This window comes from Cydia pomonella, chromosome 23 (assembly GCF_033807575.1).
Source record: "Cydia pomonella isolate Wapato2018A chromosome 23, ilCydPomo1, whole genome shotgun sequence".
Lineage (NCBI taxonomy): Eukaryota > Metazoa > Arthropoda > Insecta > Lepidoptera > Tortricidae > Cydia > Cydia pomonella.
Window position 1 is genome coordinate 185,798 of NC_084725.1, and position 23,735 is coordinate 209,532.

General features: G+C 39.5%; 1 protein-coding gene across 1 annotated transcript; it reads left to right on the top strand.

Annotated features, from left to right (window-relative positions):
* The first annotated feature begins 9,909 nt into the window (after positions 1-9,909).
* Positions 9,910-13,232, top strand: LOC133530710 (uncharacterized). Its single transcript, XM_061868731.1, has one exon. The coding sequence runs from the start codon at positions 9,953-9,955 to the stop codon at positions 12,971-12,973; it is 3,021 nt and encodes a 1,006-aa protein (XP_061724715.1). The 5' UTR covers positions 9,910-9,952; the 3' UTR covers positions 12,974-13,232.
* The last annotated feature ends 10,503 nt before the right edge of the window (positions 13,233-23,735 follow it).

The window sequence follows — 23,735 nt, forward strand, 5'->3', positions numbered from 1 at the left end:
GCTATCGGGTAAAAGTAGAAAGACATTGAGTTGTAAGGTCGTGGGTACGATACCCGGTTTGGTGTGGTGTCATAGTTCTCTTTTGTAGGCGTCGGGTAAAGTAACAGACTGGTTTCTGTAAGGTCGTGGGTACAATTCCCGGTTTAGTTAAGGGGACCTGCGTAAGATATTGTTATCTTCTTCAATATAATAAAGTATTACGTTGGATTCACATTTGTCTGACGTATCGTGTTGTGTTGTCTCCGGCTTCAAGCGCGCTGTGAATGTCGGGCTTAGCCCGAGCCTACAGTATGAGGTGCGCCGCAGGCGCTCTGTATGTCAGAGCACGCGAACCCTTCGGCCTACGCACTTAGACAATTGTTATCAAAATATTGTTCTGTGTTTAAATACTTACCTCCCGGATGCCTTGGGCCTCCGGCCTCACGCGGAGCTCAGCCTTCGGCCGTAGCATTTAGATACTTGTACGACAGTTCTGTGTCTGAGCACCTACCTCCCGGATGCTTCGGGCCTGCGCACACAATGCGAATTTGTACTATTGTTTGGTGTTTGAGCACTTACCTCCCAGACACTTCGGGCCTTCGGTCCGACGCGCTAGCCGGAGCGCGGCCTTTGGCCTTCGCATTTAGACACTTGTACTTTTGCTCTGTGTTTTAAAAAAAACTGCCTGTTTCGGACGCGATGTATGTTGGCTAATTTGTAATATCGTAAATTCTATCATTAAAAATTATTTTCGGTCATAATGACCAACAATTTGATGAAGATAGCATTTGAAAGGTTTTTTTGTACTTACCAATTTAGTAGTACTTGTACACAATTACACCGTCGCCTATGCGATCAATAAGTATGTATTCCAGTAATGATTACTTACGTATACTCGAGTGTTGTAATCGGTAATGGCTACGTTTCACGCCAAAAAAGGCCCAAGCTGAAACGGTTAATGATTGTTATTTTAATCGAAATTCAATTTCAATTAGTAATTAAACGCATTACTAATGATTTCATTATCACACTTAATGTATCGATACAAAAAACCCCATTTTTTTTACCGACATCTAATACCACGCATTTGCATTGCATTACAAGAATCGGAAATGAAATGCGTCCGGCGCCACAAACGAAACAAAAATCAGTACTTTTGACGTGTTGCATTTTTCATTGTGTGTATTAGATTTTTTTGTCGTGTTCGTAAGGTACTGTTTAGGGGCGCGCATTTTAAAAACGATTTATTTCGTAAGAAATGTAATAGGTACGTATTTTAATATATCTTTATGTATAACAACATCTTCCAAGCCTATTCCCAAAATCACCTGCGTCAGCCCTCATTAATTCATTTTAAGACGTCTCCCTTTAGACGCGGCATTTGCATATTACAAAGTATGGAAGTTCGCTAACGAAGCGCGGGGCGGGGGGGTCGGGCGGCGGGCGTTAGGGGGAGGGGGGAGTCTAAGGTTGCGCTGTAAGACGGGGAATTGGGTGCAGGGACGGAGTTAGTATTTGGTTTTTAGATTGGCGTTAGGTAGGTGCGTGGACCAGGAAAAAGACGGTACCAGGCCGCGTAGCCAACGTTACTGTCGTTAACGCTCCGTAGCGTAGCGTAGTCATCTCTCTCTATCACTCTCCCATATTAGTGCGACTGTGACAGTTGCGTTTCGCTCGCCACGGAGCGTAAACGATATGCACATTGGTTACGCGGGCAGGCCACGAAAAAATCACCAATGAGATGGACAGACAAGGTCAAAGCTGTAGTGGAGTTGGAAAATTAAGACGTGTTGTGAAAGTCGTCACCAATCTTGACACGTGAAAGAAGACGAAGAGTGAAACGATAAAGAAGAAAAAGAGAACTGTGAAATGTGACAACTGTGCGATTGTATATGTAGTGCAGGGACGTCCGACCGGAATCAGGCGGGCTGTCGATCGTTTGTTGTGTTTATTCAGCCCACTTCCCTGGAATTGGAGCTGCAGGTTACTCTTTCTCCTCAAATCCTGCAGAAAATGGTCTTTTCAACTAAGAGATTATGTTTAAATTTAATTATTACATTTATAACTGTTTCATGGTATAACAAAATAGATGAAACATTTCTAAGTGAAATATATTTGGCAAATATATCATTAATAACAGCAACAAATGATAAGTAAGTTAGGTTTAGGTACTTCCATGTGCTTGGCTTTTTAACGAAGGTTGATTTCGGGTGATTTTAAATATAAAGATATAGAGAAAAACTAGATCAAATTTGACGACCGGTTTGGCCTAGTAGGTAGTGACCCTGCCTACGAAGCTGATGGTCCCGGGTTCAAATCCTGGTAAGGGTATTTATTCGTGTGATGAGCATGGATATTTGTTCCTGCATGAGTCATGGGTGTTTTCTTTGTATTTAAGTATTTATAAAGATTTATATATTATATATATCGTTGTCTAAGTACCCTCAACACAAGCCTTATTGAGCGTACTGTAGGACTTAGTCAATTTGTGTAATAATGTCCTATAATATTTATTATTGAAAATTACTAATTTGCCTCCGGAAAGGAAACCACCGCTCAACTACCTAGTCTGAATTAAGTGATAGGGCTCATACTTCTTGCTTAGATAACCAGAATAAGTATGTATAGTTATGTATGTATGGTATGTTATTGTATTATATTTGGTTGTTGTTGTTAAAGTAGCACCGCCCACAATCTCTCTGCTTTGCCTAAACGTTGACTGGTAGAGAATGGAATCGAGTAATAAGTCGAGTAGTCATTTCGCAAAAAAATTAACTCTAATAACCCTATAATTCATGGGCATGTAAATACAAAACATTGAAGCTATGACAATTAATATGTAGTCATAATGTCCAAAAGACATAAAAACAAATTGCTAGTATCATTTTACCCCATAATAATTGAAGATAGCAAACAAAATTTGTCAGTAGGTACATCTCCCAAATAATGCTTAAATCCTTTGCCCAACTCCGTCCCTGGCACCCTCGAGAGCAGAGAAAGATGAAGGAAATGAAAATGTACGGCACAAAAAGGGGGGCGCCGCCCCCCGAAAATTGTATAAAGAGGGGCCGATACCTTTCCAGATAAGCCCTTGTGGGGGGAGGGGGCACATTAGTCTTGCAGACAGTTCTTATCGTCTTGGCAATTTCCTTGGATGCGGGTACCTGGTATATGAGCGGTTGTATAATATTTTTACGTACCTAGTAAATATATTTTATTAAGTAAGATAATTTTAGTAGCTTGTAGCTTGTGCTAAAGGTGTGTTAGGCGTAATAAATGTAATAAGGTTTGCATTAAAAAAAATGGTTTTTTGCTTATTATTGTTTTATGTTTTATAGTAGGATGGTATTGGCCAATACAAAATTAAATAGTGGAGTATCTAAATCTTAACTACTGTAACCAATGAAACCTTTATATAGGTATTGCTTCCGTTTGTCACAGCCGAAGTATTATTTTGTTTAATTTTATATTATTTGGTAATTCTATTCTATTTTTTCTATCAATTACAGCTTAATTTGGTAATAATAAATTATAAAACAAGTTATTTTACATCTTAATTTTTTTGTATATATTTTTTTAACTGCATGATGCCCGTAATTATTTTTTACATTATTTCTACAACTTTTACATTATCGCATGGATATGAATTTTTTTACACTTTATTCATTAACAGGATGTAAGATAACAATTTTTCGAAACTTATAAATATCAGTGAATAATCTGCCAAGTACATTATTTTACAATTAAACTAAGTAATATTATTACCTCTATTTATAAACGTAAATGTTCGTACAGTAATCCACCTGTCATGCAAATCCCGGAACACACGCACTCCCACAAACATACATTTTTAATTCCCATCCTCTTACATACCTCCTTATGTACACATAAAGGCACATAACTGTTATTTATTCGCCTCAAGAGCCGCGGATCCCGCGAGCCCCCCGTGGGGCCGGGGCCGGGGCCGGGGCGGGGGCCACCTGAGACGCCAAGACGGTGGCACTCAAAATTTCGTTTATATAATATGGATATACGGGGAAATTAATTAGTTTCGCAGTGTTAAGTTTTACGTAGTTGGAAGATAAGGAAGGGTTCGGGTGTGGACTGTGGAGCTCGCGCGCGGAGTTATAAGAAACATGTTTAGATATAGATTACTGTTGAATTATTTACGTATGCATTAGAATTTAGCGACATTTGGTTTATTTCAGTGAACGCGTTCGCCTATTGCCTTGGAATAGGCTGGGAGAAGTATGTATATATGTAAATATATGAATGTAAATGTAACAAACGTTATTGGGGCGCAAATAAACGAAAAATCTAAGTAAATTCGATTTGTGATAGTGTGTTTGTTAGATTCCTATGTAAAAATAAATAAATAAAAATCATTTATTTATACATGGTTAATAAACATTAAAAACAAATCTTGTTACAATATAAAATAAAATAGAATTAAAACTAAAATCTAATCAGTGGCCGCATGCAGTCTCTGCCAACGATTGAGCATGAGGCAATTTTCGGGTTCCATAAACACGCTCAGAAATAAGCATTCTATATAAAACAATATTCAATTATTGCTAAAAATAACTTTCACAACCATACATGTTATTTTTCACATGTCCACATTGTTATGAGCTAACTTAAATCATAATAACTAAATATGATTCATGAAACGTTATCAAAATTTAAAACAAAATATTGTTAACACCTTATAAATTCTACAACATCTTTCGATCGTAAATTCAACTAAACCGGGTAATCGACAACTTCACAGAAACAGGTGTCTTATTTTACCCGACTGGTATAAAAGAGGGTTACCTTAAGACACCACGCCAAGCCCTGGCGAAGATACCTGTATCGTGCCTCGTACCCACGACCTGACAACGAACGCAATCTTTCTACTTTTACCCGATAGCTATAAAAGAGGGATACAATGTAGGAACGGGTTTCCATTTAGATCTGGTTTTGAAAGTGTTGGATAGATATTATAGACAGTAACTAGTTTTATGAGAAAATTGGAATGGTACTTCATAGGAATTGGTTTGAAATCATTGTTAGATCGCTATATTGTAACGTAAGGTGCAGTAAACAGTCAATATTTGTCAGTAGGAATCCACGACACTTCTCGTACTTAACTAGTTTTATGAGAAATTTCAAACGGTAGTTCATGGGAATTTAAAAGACCCATCCAACGAAAAAAATAATGTAGGGTACTTACACTAAAAATAAAATTTTCTAGTTTTTATTTTATCTGTCGGTTGCCATGCATGATTTATATATGCATGCTAAATTGCAGCTTTTTAGCACTAACGATCATGTAGCAAAACTGTAGACGGACGGACAGGAGGACTTGGAGAAACTATAGGGTTCTCAAGGGAACTCAAGGGTTCTTAGTTGACTACGGAACCCTGAAAACGTTCCTTAAACTTTAAAATATTTAACGACAAAAATAGTATACAGGTTGGAAAGAAGTAATAGGCCCTGGAGGGAAACTGCCTTAAAACCTTAAGTTAGCTCATTTCGCTTAAAGAAAACATATTTTCATTAAAAAAAAAACAGCATTTAAAGATGTTTTAAATTTGCTTGTCTCGCCCGGGAAATAAACAGACTAAAAATTCAAAAAATACTTTAAATTTTAGTTTGACAGGCGAGTGTAAGATATAATGTTCCTTGAAGAAAAAGCTTTAACTATATTGACTAATAGTGGAATAAAATAGCGCGTGTTTTTTTTTTTTTAGTCGGTTCGATTCCCGAGCGTAACAAGCGAATTAAAATAAAACAAAAAAATTAATAGTTTTTATTTCTTGAAAAAAAAAATTGGCACCTTCCTTCGCTCGTATTTTTTTCCAAACTATATCGTATCTATATTATGCCGTTATCAATTTAGATGAGAGGCGCAAAAAAAAAAGATTTTTTTTTAAAGTTTACTACATATAAATGTAAACAAGAATACTTGTTTACATTATGCTTAAAATATTACTATACTTTTGTCAACGCTTGAATTTTACCTTTGTTATGGCTAAGTATTTACTTTTGATATATGTAACTGTGTTACATATACCTATAGTTATTTATTATTTTTGATTATTCATTTTGTTGTTTCTAGTATTCATAAAATAACTCGTAACTAACCAAACATATACACGCTTGTAAGTTTTACATAATTTAATACATTTAAAAAGACTCGTCTGTTATTCAACGGCTATACAAGATAATTAGAAGTAATAAAATATTTTAAAAATAATTGTTTTCCTCGTGTATACGTTGGATGATTGTTACTTGTGTATGATAGGAAGGCTAATATCTGCGTGGACGGGAGTGCTTGAAAGGATGCAAGACAGAGATATTCGTAGGTATAAGTAGGTAGTTATTTTATAAATATTTGAGTTCTGATACATTTAGGTTCAGTTTTTAATTAGTTTTATATTTAGATATATTTAAGTATGTATTTTCATGAAATTTAATCCATTTTAGATAAAAGTTAGTTTTTATTAAATAAATATTTTTTTTTCATCTTCAACTTGAATATAATCTGAAAAATTGTTTATAGACAATACTAATATAAACTAACTAAATTAAACCCATATAACCCTTATTTTATAAGAAAACATAAACATAAGTGTAAATGGTAGGCACTGGCGCGAGGAATGAAAAGCAGGAGTAAACTTGACAATGAAACTTTTATTTTAACTTTCGGATACAGGGTCGAGTTAAACCGATCGCGTCTAGCAGCGGACTGCCGCTAAAAGTAGGGGACCTCGTTCTGGTGGTAGATCCCAACTCTCCCCGTAATATGTGGCCGAAGGGATTGATCACGCAGGTAATTCCTGGCGCAGACGGACGGATCCGTTTAGTGGAGGTGAGGACGGCTACCGGGACTTACCGGAGGTCCGCGGCTCGCATCGCTCGTATTCCCGTAAGTTTAGAGTGCTGAGTCAGCACTGGGGTGGGGAGTGTTAGCGATGCGCTCACTATAGGTACATATGTAACTGTCAAGTTTACTCCTGCTTTTCATTCCTCGCGCCAGTGCCTACCATTTACAAAGTGGTCTTCGAACCGGATAATGCCGATACACCGAACGCCTTCAAAAATGGAAACGCGTAGTGCGAAGGTACGTCGGGAGCACGCGGAACACATGGCGCGCGAGCAAGAACAAAGAAAAAGTGAGGTTATACCGCCGTGCAATGAAACTACGCCCGAAAAAATCGAGAATCCTTTGGATCCGATGGTCAAGAAGTTTCTACAATACAAATTAAATGCGACAAGCAGCATAAAGTCGGAACCAATGCAGCAATTTAAGCCAATTCCCGACATAAAGCCTGCCGCGTCACATGTGGGTGCCGTCCCGAGCAGCAAGGGCTCACGAAGATCGTCAGCCTCTAAAGAAGCCAGGCGAAAGCAATTAATTTTGGACGCCGCAAAGGAAAAGGCTGCGATTCAAATGGATCTAATTAATAAAACCTTAGACGCGCAACTTGCAGCTCTTAATAGTGACGAAGAGGACCTAGAAGAATACAGTTCACAATTCGATGGCAATGCACCTCTTCGCAAAGATATCAATGCGTGGGTTGAGCACCAAAGCATCCACACGGAACTACCTGAGGAGCAGCAAGCCCCCGACAATGGAGTCACAACGGACGCGCTGCACATTTCAGTTCCAGCACAGATGCCTGCACCTGTGATACCCTCTGCATTCACCGAGCAAGCTCAGCCGAGGCCAGCGTCTAGCTTAGCGCCGCGCGCCGCCGCCGATGGCTTCATGCCGGCAGCGCCGCCTGCGCCCGAAGGTACCGTCAGCGCGCTCAACCAAACAGTGCAATTATTAGCCGGTGCACTTAAAGACCTATCGACCGCTAGCAATCAAGTGCCTAACGCCAGTTTACTCAGCCGCATTAGCACGCCTAAGGACCTACCTGAATTTTCAGGTGACCAATTAGAATGGCTTCAGTTCAAACAGGCGTACCAGGAGTCTACTGAGGTCTGTAGATTTACAGATAAAGAAAATTTATGGAGGCTTCGTAAATGTCTTAAAGGAGCCGCACGTGATGCTGTCACTGCATTATTTATCAGCGCCACGTCGCCCGACCGGGTAATGTCGACCTTGGAGCTACGTTTTGGAAACCCCGACAGCATCATTTCTCGTGTTCTGCAAGACATCAAGAAGCTACAGCCTTTGCAACTCGAATATCATAAGGATATAGTTATGTTCGCAGTGAAGGTTCAAAATTTCGTAGAAGCTGTGCGAGCAGTAGGACGCGAGGAGTACCTACATGGCATGAATATCGTCTCCATCATCCTATCCAAGCTGCCCACTGTGCTTATCTCCAAATGGTCAGACTACAGTTTTAAACTTTTCCAAGATGCCCGGAAATCGAGGTTAGTCATTCTATCGGATTTTCTTAATGACGAAGCATTAAAGATTTCTACAACTGCAAGTTTTTTAACAACTACGCGCAGCGATATGTATAAAAACAAATCTAGCGAACATTCATCTTCCCGTACACAAACTGTTTTACTACAAACTGAAGAAGGCGATTTAAAATGTTTATTTTGCCGAACAGCTGTGCATAAGATAACGGAATGCAAACCATTTAAGAAGGCGTTGCGAAAAATACGATGGCAACATGTAAAAAAACATGGTTTATGCTACAAATGCATTATCTCCAAGCATGAACGCGATACTTGCAAGGCCCCTGCGTGCGACAAGGACGGCTGCGGAGCTCCACATCATCGCCTACTACATTATCCGGTAAACAACAGTGCGCGTGACGTCACGGCGGCGCCCGCACCGCTGCCGAGTGCAAGTGTACCGAATAATAGTACAGCCGCGCCGCGCGAACCCGCGTTCAAGCCAGTGATGGAAACTTTAACTCATATAAAAGCGACCGACAGCAGAGTGTTGTTAAAAGTAGTACCAGTGCGTGTGCAGGGACCTAACGGTATGGTAAATAGCACCGCGCTATTGGACGATGGATCTTCCGTCTCGTTAATAAGTGCTAATCTCGCGCGACGCGTCGGTCTACGTGGTAATTCACAGACATTGCGAGTTCACGGTGCGTTTAAAGATAACGAACTTGAGTACAAATCGACAAAAGTGAATGTCGACCTTAAAGGTATGGACAATAAGGTTTATAATGTTAAATTGCGTTGTGTTGAAGAATTGAGTTTGCCAATACAAACATTGTCTGTTTTAAAATTAGTTAATTACTCTCACTTAGCTGATATAAAACATAAATTTTGTACCACTGATTCAGAACCTGAATTATTATTAGGTCAAGATAACTTACATGTTGTAATACCTATTCAAATACGGGAGGGCAAATATAATGAGCCATCAGCTACACTCACCCGCCTCGGCTGGAGTGTCCATGGGAAAGTGTGCGTGCCGCGGACTGTCCGTCCGTCCAGGGGCCCGCCATCTGTCGCTGTGCATACTAACCTTTTTATTGCAGATAGCGGAGCAGAACACGATACCACATCAGATGAGTGCCTCCTAAGGGAAATCCACGAAGATGTTAGGCGCTCATTTTTGCTAGATTCCATGGGCGTGACGACGCACGTGCGGCAAAAGGCCGACGACGCCCGCGCCGTCGCGCAGCTGGAGCGCTCCGCCGAGCTCATCGATGGGCGTTGGTACGTCGGCCTTCCGTGGAAGGACGAACACCGCCCCATGCCCGATTCCCGCCCAAACGCGCTTACCAGGATGAAGGGTATTGAGCGCAAAATGGGTAAGAATCCAGGTTTCGCCGAAAGGTACCGTGAAAGGGTCAATCATTTGTTAGAAAATGATTACGCTATGGAACTAATTAACACCGAGGTCACGCCGAAGACTTATTACTTACCTCATTTCGGCGTAGACAACCCCAATAAGCAAAAACTTCGTCTGGTATTTGATGCTGCAAGTCAGGTAAGTGGTAGCTCCTGGAACGATTATTTGCTCACAGGACCTGACCTATTGTCATCACTTTTAGGTATAATGCTGCGCTTTCGGGAACATCCAATTGCAGTAACAGGTGACATTAGAGACATGTTCTTGAGAGTCAAGATCCATCAAGATGACCAGGACGCGCTGAGGTTTCTGTGGAGAAACAACCCCACAGAAAACATGAAGACGTACGCGATGACGTCACTTATTTTCGGCGCAAATTGTGCTCCATTTGTCGCGCAATTTGTAAAAAATAAAAACGCCCAGCGATTTGAATCGTCATTTCCCGCCGCCGTCGATGCCATCGTCAACTCGCACTACATGGACGACTACATCGACAGCCTGCCCGACGAGGCGACAGCGATCGAAATGGTAAAAAATGTCAGTTATATCCACAGGGCGGGCGGCTTTGAAATAAGAAATTGGACGAGCAACAGCGTCGCAGTTTTAAACAGCGTGCCAAAGGAGACCTTAGGCACTGCTGCTGTAAGGTTCAAAGTCGGCCAGCAACATGAGAGCGAGCGTACCTTAGGTCTCATTTGGTACCCTGCTGATGACATATTGGGCTTCGATCTGTCATTAAAACGTATACCGAGCGACGTACTTGAAGGTGAGAATAGGCCTACGAAACGTGTAATGTTAAGAGTAATTATGTCAATATTTGATGTACTAGGTTTTTTAGCACCCTTCACGATTCAAGGCCGAATTATGCTTCAAGAGGCTTGGCGCTTACAGGTGGATTGGGAGGATTACATTCCAGACCAAATTTATCACAAGTGGCGAAAATGGGTCGACCTTTTGAAGGTAATTAAAGATATCCGTATACCTAGGTGGTACTGCACAGCCGCGCGCAATGCGGTAAGGGACAGCCAATCGGCTACAGCGCGTGCGAGCGAAATGCAAGATTGTGTGGATATCGTCGCAACGGCACCTACCTCTCCCCCTGCGACCCACGCACCTACGCACAGTGCTACGAAATGCTACGAGGGCGTAGCGGCATCTACATCTGCTACGACCGCATCGAGTAGTAAGTACTCATATTATAATAATTTACAAATGCATTTTTTTAGCGATGCATCTTCTCAGGCGATGTCAGCTGTGGGCTATTGGCGCTGGGAGGATAACGGCACTATTTATGTTGCATTTATTGCCAGCAAAAGCAGAGTTATGCCGATAAAACAGCTGACTATACCGAAGGCTGAGCTGCAAGCTGCATTGTTGTCTGCAAGACTAGGCAATGCAATTGGAAAGGAGCACAAACTGACGCCAACGAGGCGTTACTTCTGGTGTGACTCCTCAACTGTATTACATTGGATTCGCAACAAAAATCGTACGTATAAGGCCTTTGAAGCAAATCGCTTGGGGGAGATTGACGACCTTACCCGCGTTGACGAGTGGCGGTACATTCCTACGAAAATAAATGTTGCCGATTTAGCGACGCGGGACTCGTTTGATCTAGCCCTACAGAGCGAGTGGTTTAAAGGTCCTTCTTTTTTATACGCTGACGAAAGTCTATGGCCAAAGGATATAATACCGACCTGTAACGAGGAGGAGACAGGGGAATGCGTAGCAGTCGTCCAGGTGCGTGACGAACCTGCATGCATGCCAGTGCCGGACCCACAGCGCTTCTCTTCGTGGCTTCGTCTCACCCGTGCCACGGCGGCAGTGCTAAAGTTCATCGCTGGGTGCAAAGGTCAGGCGGTCGAGATCGATTGCGCAATGATGGAGCGCGCTGAGATACTTTTACTAAAACACGCGCAAAACGAGTCTTTTGGGGAAGACTTAGCCAGAATTAAGGCGCACGGGGCTTTACATCGCGCAAGTAAGTTATTAAAATTATCACCCATTTTAGACGAACATGAACTACTTCGCGTGGGCGGGCGCATTGACGCCGCATCAGATGTGCCTCTGGACGTCAAGAGACCCGTGATCCTGGACGGCCGTCATCAGGTAGCACGCTTAATCGTCCGGCATTACCATGTGAAAGCCGCCCACGGAAGTCAGGAGATGGTGGTAAACGAAATAAAGCAAAGGTACTGGGTACTTAGACTTCGACCTACTGTAAAACTCGTGACGTCAAGGTGCATGTTGTGCAGGATAATGAAGAGCAAACCTCAGGTACCGCGCATGGGCGATTTACCAGAGGCCAGAATAGAACACCATCACCGACCTTTTTTTCACTGTGGGTTGGACCTTTTTGGGCCAATGGAGGTCGCGGTGGGTCGCCGCAGAGAGAAAAGATATGGTGTTCTATTCACATGCCTCACAGTGCGGGCGATTCATATCGAGCTGGTTGCCTCCCTTACAACCGACTCGCTTATCATGGCGTTGCGACGCATGGCGGCGCGGCGCGGCGGGCCGCGCCATCTGTACTCGGACAACGGTACTAATCTGAGGGGCGCCGACACAGAGTTGCGTCGGTCAATGGAGGCGCTAGATATGGACGTTCTAAAAGCTGAGGGGGTTAATAACAACATGGATTGGACTTTTATTCCCCCCGCCAGCCCCCATTGGGGTGGGGCGTGGGAACGTTTAATACGTTCAGTAAAGACGGCTCTCAAAGTCGTTTTAAAAGAACGAGCACCAGGGGACGAGGTTTTGACCACATTAATGGCAGAAGTTGAGAACATGGTCAACGGTCGTCCATTGGTGCACGTGTCTGTCGATCCTGCTGACGGTGAGTCTCTTACTCCTAATCATTTCCTTTTAGGGTCATCATCGCGACTCCCTCTTGTAGGAGAGTTCGATGATTCTGATCTCAACTTGAGGAAACTATGGCGGAAGGCGCAGAGGCTCGCTGACATGTTCTGGCAGAGGTGGCTAAGAGAAATCTTACCCACCCTCGTGCCTAGGACAAAATGGCTAGAGGAGCGGAAGCCGCTAAAAGTAGGGGACCTCGTTCTGGTGGTAGATCCCAACTCTCCCCGCAATATGTGGCCGAAGGGATTGATCACGCAGGTAATTCCTGGCGCAGACGGACGGATCCGTTTAGTGGAGGTGAGGACGGCTACCGGGACTTACCGGAGGTCCGCGGCTCGCATCGCTCCTATTCCCGTAAGTTTAGAGTGCTGAGTCAGCACTGGGGTGGGGAGTGTTAGCGATGCGCTCACTATAGGTACATATGTAACTAGTTAAGTTTATTTTTAAGGAAAAGTTGCCATGTTAAATACATACTTAGTTACTAATACTTAAGGTTCAAAATTGTATGACATGTTATGCAAGTAATGTGCACTACGTTGCTATGCGCCGGCGGCAGTCCGCTGCTAGACGCGATCGGTTTAACTCGACCCTGTATCCGAAAGTTAAAATAAAAGTTTCATTGTCAAGTTTACTCCTGCTTTTCATTCCTCGCGCCAGTGCCTACCATTTACACATAAGAATATAAAACCCCCCCTCCTATGAAAAGTCCCCCAGGTCTGTCCCCTGCGGAAGGGTGCCCATGAGGCTGGCTACGTTCCCTCGTTGAATGGCGATGCCTAAAATAAATAAATAGTTTTAAGTTATGAATCTAGGTTACGCTTTGGTGTGAGCTGTAATGTTATAACTTGATTATATAAATAAATAAACCTTCACGTTTTACACCAAACTCGGACCGATGCCGACGGCAGACGAGTCTCGGTCAGATGTAAATTATAAAATAGTGAAATAAATATTGTTTTTCCTCAAAATGTTGTTGTGTTTAAGTAAGTAAAAATAATTTAATAACACAATCGTATAATAGGAGAAGAACTAAGTGTTTAACCAGTTTTTTACTAACTCATAAATGACGCGGTAACTAAGATTTTTTTGCACATTGTAGGTAAAATAATATTATGACAATTATATATGTCATCAGGGTTTTTGTTTATTATTCTTTTATTGAATGATACTATATCGTTGGTACTCAAATTAGACCTTAAAATAGTTATAAAGGTAACAAAAAATGTTATTTGATAGAATTCAATCTTTAACATGATAAAATAAAAACAAAATTAATTTTGAAAAAACCCACGACGGTTAAAACGTAGTTGAAAAAGGATGCACAAATAAATGTTTGAGGATGTTTGTTTTGTTTGTGTTGTTTTGTTTGTTTGTCAATCAGACCCGAACCCATCACTGAAAACCGCATCAAACCCGGACTAGTCGTTTTTTTGAAAAATGGCAACATTGGTTTGCACAAACATCCTCTCACCCCAAACGCATACGAGTATACCGTCTCCGTTCCGTCGTGGGTAAAAATGTTTATAAATAAATGGCAAATGGGTAAATGAATCTGGGCATTTTCTCAATCAACCAGATACTTATAGGTATTTATATATTAAACAAACTTAAATATAGGTATTTTAAGAATAATGTAAGTTAATATTTACATTTGAAGTTGACATGATTTTAGCATTTTGCTGCAGAAAGAATTAGGTACATATTGTTTCAATGTTGAAGTTTCTTACAAATACCAATAACGACGATTATTTTAATAACAATTACTATGTAATTAACAAATTAAATAAATAAAAAGTTAATATAATCATTATTTTTATGTCTTACAAAATGACATTATATGTATTATCAATAGTAGATTGTTAACCAAGGGATGAAATTATGCCTGTTACCCGAGTTAAACGCTCTACTTTTCATTTCGAATACGAAGAAAGTAAAATATATGTTCTTCATTTAAAACATGACTAAGTATATATATTATAGCATTTCTTGAGGGTACTTTCAATTAACCATTTAGGTAAAAGTATCGTTATTTATGGAATGGGGAGTTAAATATCAGAATGGAAACTGTATAACAAATCTATTTTAAATCAAATTTCAATTGCCTTTCTTAAAAAGAAACGATTTTTTTCATGTACTTAGAAAGTAAAATCCTCTAGTGCAGAAACGTATCACTTTATGCACACTTTTTAGAACAACAATGACCCTTTTTTAGCATGACAATAGTTCGAACCCTTGCGAACGTGCTAGACTGCTCGCAGTATCGGAACCTGAGTCAGGGCATTGGCTGCGCGCGTTGCCGTCGCGGAACATTGGTTCCCTTTTGGACCCGGCGTCACTGCGCGTAGCCGTATGCCTCAGGCTAGGTTTGAAAGCCTGCGAGCCACACGCTTGCTCCCGCTGTGGAAGCCTTGTTGACGCTTATGGGCACCACGGACTCCACTGCCAGTCAAGCGCCGGCCGATTTTATAGACACTCGGCCCTAAACGACCTAATCCGCAGAGCACTCGGTACCGTCTCCATACCAGCAACCCTGGAGCCAGTTGGTTTATCAGCGGCAGATGGCAAAAGGCCCGACGGCTGCTCGCTCGTACCTTGGTTCCTGGGGCGGCCCCTGGCGTGGGATGTAACATGCGTTGATACGCTGGCCCCATCTCATGTCCGGCGCTCTGCCAGGAAGCCGGGGACGGCAGCAGACGACGCCCAAATTGTCAAGTGTCGCAAATATGCATTTTTAAAAAGTAATTATGTATTTGCGGCACTTGCGATTGAAACTTTCGGTCCTTGGTCGTCCGACACCAAGAAACTAGTAAAAGAAATTTCTACTAAACTAGTCTGGGTGTCTGGCGACCTACGAGCTGGCGCTTTTTTCGCACAAAAACTTAGCCTCACTGTGCAGAGAGGGAACGCGGCCAGTGTCCTGGGAACAATGCCTCAGGCTAATTTAGGCTTAGTTTTTTGATAATATAGCTATTGTAATTGATTATGTAAATAAATACATAAAATAGATTGTTGATACGACATTAACAATCCACAATGTCCACATGCACATATAACGACGGTCAAGGCCGGCCGAGGGTTCGGCATTCGGCGGGTATTCGCTTATTCAGAACGATGCATTCTGTCGCCAATCTGTGCCCGCAAACATTACTAACTACGAGTATATTTGACGCTTTTAATACAAGTAATATGTATAACAATGACATTATTATATCTAATTAAATAATGAATTAATTCATGTCAAGCAATTACATCTTCTTCAACTTCAACTTCGACATTTATTCAGCAAATAGGCCACAAGGGTACTTTTACACGTCAACATGGAATTTACATACAAACAAAAACAAGCACATCAACAATTATAAAATACAATTCATTGAAAATATTAATGCAATATAAAGTATTATTGTTTAAAGAAAAAGTAAGTAAAATATTATTATTACTTAGAGATGTATAAAGTCTCTAAATGTCGAATTACAAAAAAAAAACAAACATACAAAAATAAATTCTACACAGTTACATAGTACAGTAAATGCGTCAAACAGGATGCCTCGTGCTGTGCCGGCATTTTGCCTGGGAGCCTGGGGTCCACTTGGCAACTAATCCCGAGAATTGGCGTAGGCACTAATTTTTACGAAAGCGACTGCCATATGACCTTCCTACCAAGACCTCGGCCTTATTGGGATTAATCCGCCTTCCTCACGATATTTTCCTTCACCGAAAAGCGACTGGTAATCAAATGATATTTCGTACATAGGTATTGAAAAACTCATTGATACGAGCCGGGGTTTGAACCCGCAACCTCCGGATTGCAAGTTGTACGCTCTTACCGCTAGGCCACCAGCGCTTCGCCAATCTATGTCCGCAAACATTTTACGTACGTTTGTTGTATCTGCTAATAATACTAAGGCTAAGTAAAATAATTAAGTATATCCGCAATTTCAAATACATATTACAAAGTAAATAGAGTCAGACCAAGCTAAGTTAGCAACGATTTTGATATCCCAGACGGTGCAAGTGTTAAGTAAACGTCATATATTCATAGAAGCTTGACGTTTAAAATAACACGTGCACTGTTTCGGCTACCAAAATCGCTGCCAACTTAGTTTGGTCGGATTCTACAGGTGTTATGCTTGGTCGTAAATGTTTTTAATTTTTTATGTCTAGCCAGCATAAAAAAGCGGCCAAGTGCGAGTCAGATTAGCCCATGAAGGGTTCTGTACCATTTATGACGTATTAAAAAGAAACTACTTACTAGATCTCGTTCAAACCAATGTTCGGTGGAAGTTTGCATGTTAATGTACATCATATATTTTTTTTAAGTTTATCATTCTCTTATTTTAGAAGTTATATGGGGGGGGACACATTTTACCACTTTGGAAGTGTCTCTCGCCCAAACGACTACTATTCAGTTGAGAAAAAAATGATATTAGAAACCTCAATATTATTTTTGAAGACCTCTCCATACCCCCCACGTATGTGTTTGACGAAAAAAAAATTTTTGAGTTTCAGTTCTAAGTATGGGGCTCCCCATAATTTATTGTTTTTTGTTTTTTCTATTTTTGTATGAAACTAGTAATGCTATTCATAGAATACATCTACTTACCAATTTTAAACAGTATAGTTCTTATAGTTTCGGAAAAAAGTGCCTGTGACATAACCGGACACACAGACGGACATGTCGAATCTATAAGGGTTCTGTTTTTTGCCATTTGGCTACGGAACCCTAAAAACGTCCTGAAAAAGTAAAATACTCTAGTGCAGAGACATATCATTTTCTGCACACTTTTTAGAACAACATTGTCTCACTTTTATAGCAAAAGAAATGAAAAAATCGTGTTGCTTTACATTTGACGAGAACCACGGACAACTAAATAGGTCTGTTTACTGTTCTCGACAGGTCAAACGTCCTTGACCGGATTAGGTATTCACACCAACATAACCAACGTAGACCTTATCTCATTGCAATACGGCTTACGAAGGGTTAGTCAACTGTCCACGGGTATTTAAAGCCATCGAACTGGGAACTATGCAATTGTTCAAGATCTGCGTTTTGCGGCGAGGCGAGACAGGACAGCTTGGCATACTGTTTGAAACATGTTAGCAAAGCTCGGAATCCGGTTAAATTTCCAATCCGTTATCATACTTGGTGCAAAACCTTTTAATTTCGGTTTCGCTCGATAAACCTTTATTTTTAAACCGGTTTTTATGAGAACAGTTCTTGTGAAGTTAACCGGTTTAGAACAATAAAAACGGGTTTCTTCCTGTGTCGGTGTTTATGTTTACGTGGCCACCACGTTACCACCAGGCCAGCCGGTCGTTTCGTCGCTCGTCGAATGAACCGGGTTTTTAGGTTACAGTAAAGTTTAAATTAACCGGTATTTTATAAACCGGTTCTGAGCCCTGCATATTAGGTAATTCTGGCATAGTGGGTAACCTGCCTATGAAGTCGATGGTCCTGAGTTCGAATCCCGGTAAGGGCATTTATTTGATGTTTTTTATCTATGTAAGTTATTTTATAAAATGTATGTTACAATCTGACGCTTAAAATTAGACTTTTAGTTTTGAACATTCTCAACGATATGATAGAATTAAGACGGAAGTGGAAGATGCGCGCTAAATCACGTATGTAGTCCCCATTTTCCTCTCTGGATATTAACATCATTGAAAATATTTTGACACAATTTGTTGTATATCAACCACAGCTAACGTAGGGGCATAGCTATAGTTAATACACATCAAATTAAAAAATATTTTCCATCATGTTAGTGTCCAGAGAGGAAAATGGGAACTGCATTTGTACGGAGAAACGCCGTCCCCTTTCCTATTAAGGATGAGTGATCGATGATTCTATAAAAAGAAGTGTAGGGCGGCTTGGCCCGGATCCGGGCTGTTCTAGCAGTCATTCAGTATTATAGTGAATTTAAAAAAACTGCCAATGGTTCATACATAGATAATAATAATAAATAATAATTTAGCCTATAGGTACACGTCCCACTGCTGAGCACAGGCCTCCTCTCCTGAGAGAGGGTTTGGGCTGTAGTGCTCACGCTGGCCCAATGCAGATTGGAGACTTCACATACACCTTTGAATTTCTTCGCAGATGTATGCAGGTGCAGGTGCCAGGTGTATACATCGATAGATATTAATAAACAAAGGGTTGCACTCCGGGAGTGCCGGCAGAAGTGAAAACTTGAAATATTAACGTTGTGCATTTTTGATATTTTTGAATGATTAGGGAATAATTGCACGAATTGCTTTAATTATCAGTATAGAAGTACTATCATTTATGTGGTAAAATAAAATATTCATTTATTGCGCTATCGTACACAAACATGACAGTTTATATTACATTAAAAATGTAATGTAGGGCATTTATTCGTGTGATGAGCATGGATATTTGTTCCTGAGTCATGGGTGTTTTCTATGTATTTAAGTATTTATAAATATTTATATATTATATATATCGTTGTCTAAGTACTCCCAACACAAGCCTTATTGAGCTTACTGTGGGACTTAGTCAATTTGTGTAATAATGTCCTATAATATTTATTTATTTATTTATGTAACACTTCAAAACTATTACAATTCAATGACATTGTATCAGTTTTTCGATCAGGTCACGTGTCCGTCTTACGAATTTTCAATCTGTCGCAATTTTAACATTTTTTCCCCATCACAAAAAGTGCATAGCGCCAGCGCCGCTAAAGAAGTTTTCACTTCAAAAACCGGCGCAAGAACTGCAGCAGGATTGATTATTAGCACTTCAACACGATGCTCCTTGCCCACGGTTATGATAAGCTATACTGACATAGTAACAACGGCTACAAGGTTATGTTGTAGTCTGTAGTGCGCGGTCCAGTGGCCGCCGCCGCCGCCCGACGCCGCCGCACTGCCCGGCGCCCCTACCGTGTATCTTACTTGTTACCTTATTATATTTATACCTTTAAATGGACAATTCTGGTATAAACATATATTAGGTCATTACCTATGAAATTGGCGTTTTGTATGGAGAACTTTAAAGAAATTCGATTTTTCATACAATGAATTTTGCGGATTATTTTGTGATGGCATCTTCAAACCAAAGAAATTGTTGCCAGTAATCTGAGACATTTTTAAGGCATATTTTCTCTAATTTTTTTTTAAATCCGTCCCGTCAGAAAAATAATATGTTGCAAATTTTTTATACAAAGAAATTAGAGCGAGTAGAAGTTTTACATACAAAAATTCTACAGAAATTAATTATTGACTTAAAAAAATACATCACATGTACCCAGACCATCAGCTTCATAAGCAGGGCCACTACCCACTAGCCCAGACCGGTATTAATACTAATAATATTCTTGTTTGTATTTTATGCGTTTTAATAAGTTAGTATAGATATAATATTATACTGTAACTTACATTGTATTTAAGTGAATAAACCAACCAGAGCACTAATAATATGATATTTGCGTATAGAAACAATGGTTGCGTAATCTTTCAGTAGCGGCCGAAAATCAAGCTATTTACGTACTGTCGGACAATACATTCACTAGGTTAGTGTACACTATACACTAATATTAAGATAGTTATTGTAACTTATAATACATATATATTTGCGCGTTGAGCCAATTGTAACGCATCTTTCAGTAGCGGCCGAGAATCATTATTTATGTACTGTTGGACAATATGCCTATTCACTACACTACTAATATGATACCTATTTGCGTATAGAACCGATGGTAGCGGTATATTTCAGCGGCCAAGAATCAGGCTATTTACGTACTGTGGGACAATACATTCACTACACTAATATTATGATAGTTATTGAGTTAAATGCAAACAGTAATTAGCTAAGATTTGGTAGGATTTGACTTTTGTCATTTATTCCTAATCAATATAAAAATTAGTCTGTTTTGTTTTATAAATACAGTAGTTTTTTTGACGGATAGATTAGGTGTAATAAGGTACGGATTTGTGAATTATGAATTGTTTTTTATTGCAGAATTTACAATTTCTTGTAGCATTAAAATAAAGTTTATTGGAATTTTATAAAATCTCTCAATTACATCAGAAATTCATGACAAGGAACTTCATGATAAATAGAAAAATAACTATATTAAATTATTAATACAATATATTGCGTTTTTTTTCAGATTTCACTACGTTAAATTACGATTTAAAAACGTTAGTTATGTTTTTACGACGTTTAGAACTATTGTAAGATAATGTAGGTAGGTACCTTATGTAGTCTGCATCAGGTAACACTTGAAACGGGGCAGATTCCGTCGGCGCCATTTTTAGAAGCTCCTATTTTAAAGTAAAAATATCTAAATATATTCCATAGGCCTACTGTAGATAACCGGGTAGGTCTACAGTTACAGTATATATTTTAAGTACCATATAAGTAGGTAGTAATCTATAAAAAAACAATAAGTAGGTAGGTACTTAATGAGTTTTTTAATGTGATATTCAGCTAACGAGCAGACATGCCGTCTAATGGAAAGCGGTCACCGGCGCCCATGGTCTAGGTAAATAACTTACTTACCTACTTACCGGTAAAATTTAATCACCTACTGATAGGTATGCAATGCACCTACTTATTTTTTACAAGCTTTTATTTACTTTCACCTGACCGTTGTCTGTTTGTAATCAAATCTTGCAAGTTAAATTTGACCCACTTCCCGGTTTCTGATTGAGCTGAAAATTTGCATACATATGTAAGTCGGGTGACAATGCAATATTATGGTACCATCGAGCTGATTTGATGATGGAGACAAGAGGTGGACATAGGAACTCTATGATAAGACAATGCAACCTAATTGTGTTTGGGGTTTTTAGAATTGTCTCGATGAGTATTAATTGCCTGTGGAAAGAAAAATACAGTCAGCGATAAAAGCTTGTACCAAAAATGAAATTTTTGCCAAAAACTTATATTAGGTGGACCTGTATACGTAATGGAATCTAAGGTAACTAATTTAACCATCTTCCAAGGATCGTAGCGTCATAGAAATTGGCAGCTGTATGTAGTTCTGATGACAATACAATAATATGGTACTGTCGAACTGATCTGATGATGGAGCCGGAAGATATGAACTGGAACTTCATGATGGAACATAGTATCATAGGTGTATTTGTTAGAAAAGTCTTGTAATGAACCTTTACCACGATTCAATTTCAAGGTCTGACGATGAAGCCGGAAGATAGGCACTGGCATTCCATGATGGAATATCGTATCATAGTCGTGTTTGCACTTGTGAGAAAGCGGTTTTTTAAACTATTAATTTATTATAGGTAAGTTGTCATTCTATTCACATTTACATAAAAAAAATACATAAGATCTAGATAACAAGTTAGTAATTTAGGTATCACCGTAATACACCGAAATTATTCCATGCCATCTAAATTAATTCTTGGACAAATAAAAACAGAGTCAAGTGTCAAACACACCATAAAAAAAAAACACAATAAGACGTTTTTACACTCTCCCCTTCTAAAGCCGATATCACAATGATACCTGTTCCTTACAACAGGTTTAGAAAAACTCCCAAGATATTTGAAATTGGAACGTTCCATCCAACTGGTTATTATTCGATTTTTGAATTGAAGATAATGTGGAACTGGTTTGAATAAAATAGTTTTCGTAAAAGGTTAGAAATGTCATGGGAATGGATATTTGTAAGGAAACAGGACATTTAGTTTCAGGTTATCGTGTGAAATTTTGTAAGTATGGTTTTCTAAGGGGCACCAAAAATATTTTGAAATGAATAAAACTAGTTGTATTTGGAATAGAAGTGATTTCTTTATAGCTAGAGGGTCAGTGAAAATGCTTTAATAAGTAACCCATGTCAGTATAACGGGTTAGAATACAAATTATAGATTTATTTATTTGCCAAGTATAAGTAAAGTACCTATTTAAGTTATTTTCGACATATTTTTTGTAGTTACCATATACTTAACCCATAACCTACCTTAGGTTTGACATAAACCTACGTTTTCGTAACTCGGGGGAAGTATGTATGTGTTTTATCTTTTATATGTAGGTACTAGATATACAAGATAAAACTATTACTATTACGGAACATCTGTTTATTCATTTTTGTGGGTTTCTTAAATATTAATTTAATTTCTTTCCGTTTAATATTTTATTACAATACAATACAAATATACTTTATTGCATACCTCAATACAGAAACAGTACAAACAATACAACACATAAAGAAGAGGTAAACAACAGGCGGTCTTATCGCTAAAAAGCGATCTCTTCCAGACAACCTTTAGGTAGCGGAATAAAAAAAAATAATGTTATGTCAGTAGGTGTTCCAGGTGCAATAAAAGAAGTCTAGCACAGAATAAACACAAAACTAAACAATATATCATATACAAATATAAACTTATGTTATTTAATTTTACGTCCTTACTATACACTTAATATTGTAAACCTTTGATATTTTATCGTTATTTTTCTAAAACCCCAAGTTATAAAACATAAAATTAAACCTATTAAATATCAAACCAAACAATTACTCGCTACATACATTCTAACACCCTTTAAAATACATAAAACGAACCCAAACGCGGAAACATCTATCTATCTTCCCGCTAGACCACCCCAACCAATATACAAATAGGCTACAGCGCTTCAAGCGCTGCCAAACTCAACCCCTCTATCTATACCATAGAGCCAACATATAACCATCGTTCTAATTCCTTTGAGAAATTCAAATTCTGAACGCCTCTAGCCCGCCATCTTGCGAAGACGTCGATAGAGAATAACTAGTTTCCCGCGTATTTTTTTCAAGAACGTCTTAAGTATACCATTTTTACGCCACTATAGCCCTTACGCCGTCATCTTACGCTAGCGAATCGCTCGCGTAAAAATGTTGCTACGTTCCGTCTTGGGACAGAACAAAAACGCTCTAAAACCAAACTTTGTCAAACAAAATTAAGCCCTATTTTGCATATATCTAAGTATTATTTTGAACGCAACTAGTTGCGATATAAGCTGTTTTAACAACGCAATATTCAAATACAATAACAATGCATGCGGTTAAACTATTACCGTCTCGTTTCACTGGCATAGTTGTGCACGTGTTGGAAAGAGTCGACGGTATGCGTAATGTCAGGGGGCGGGGCCTGATAGTTGGATAGTGAA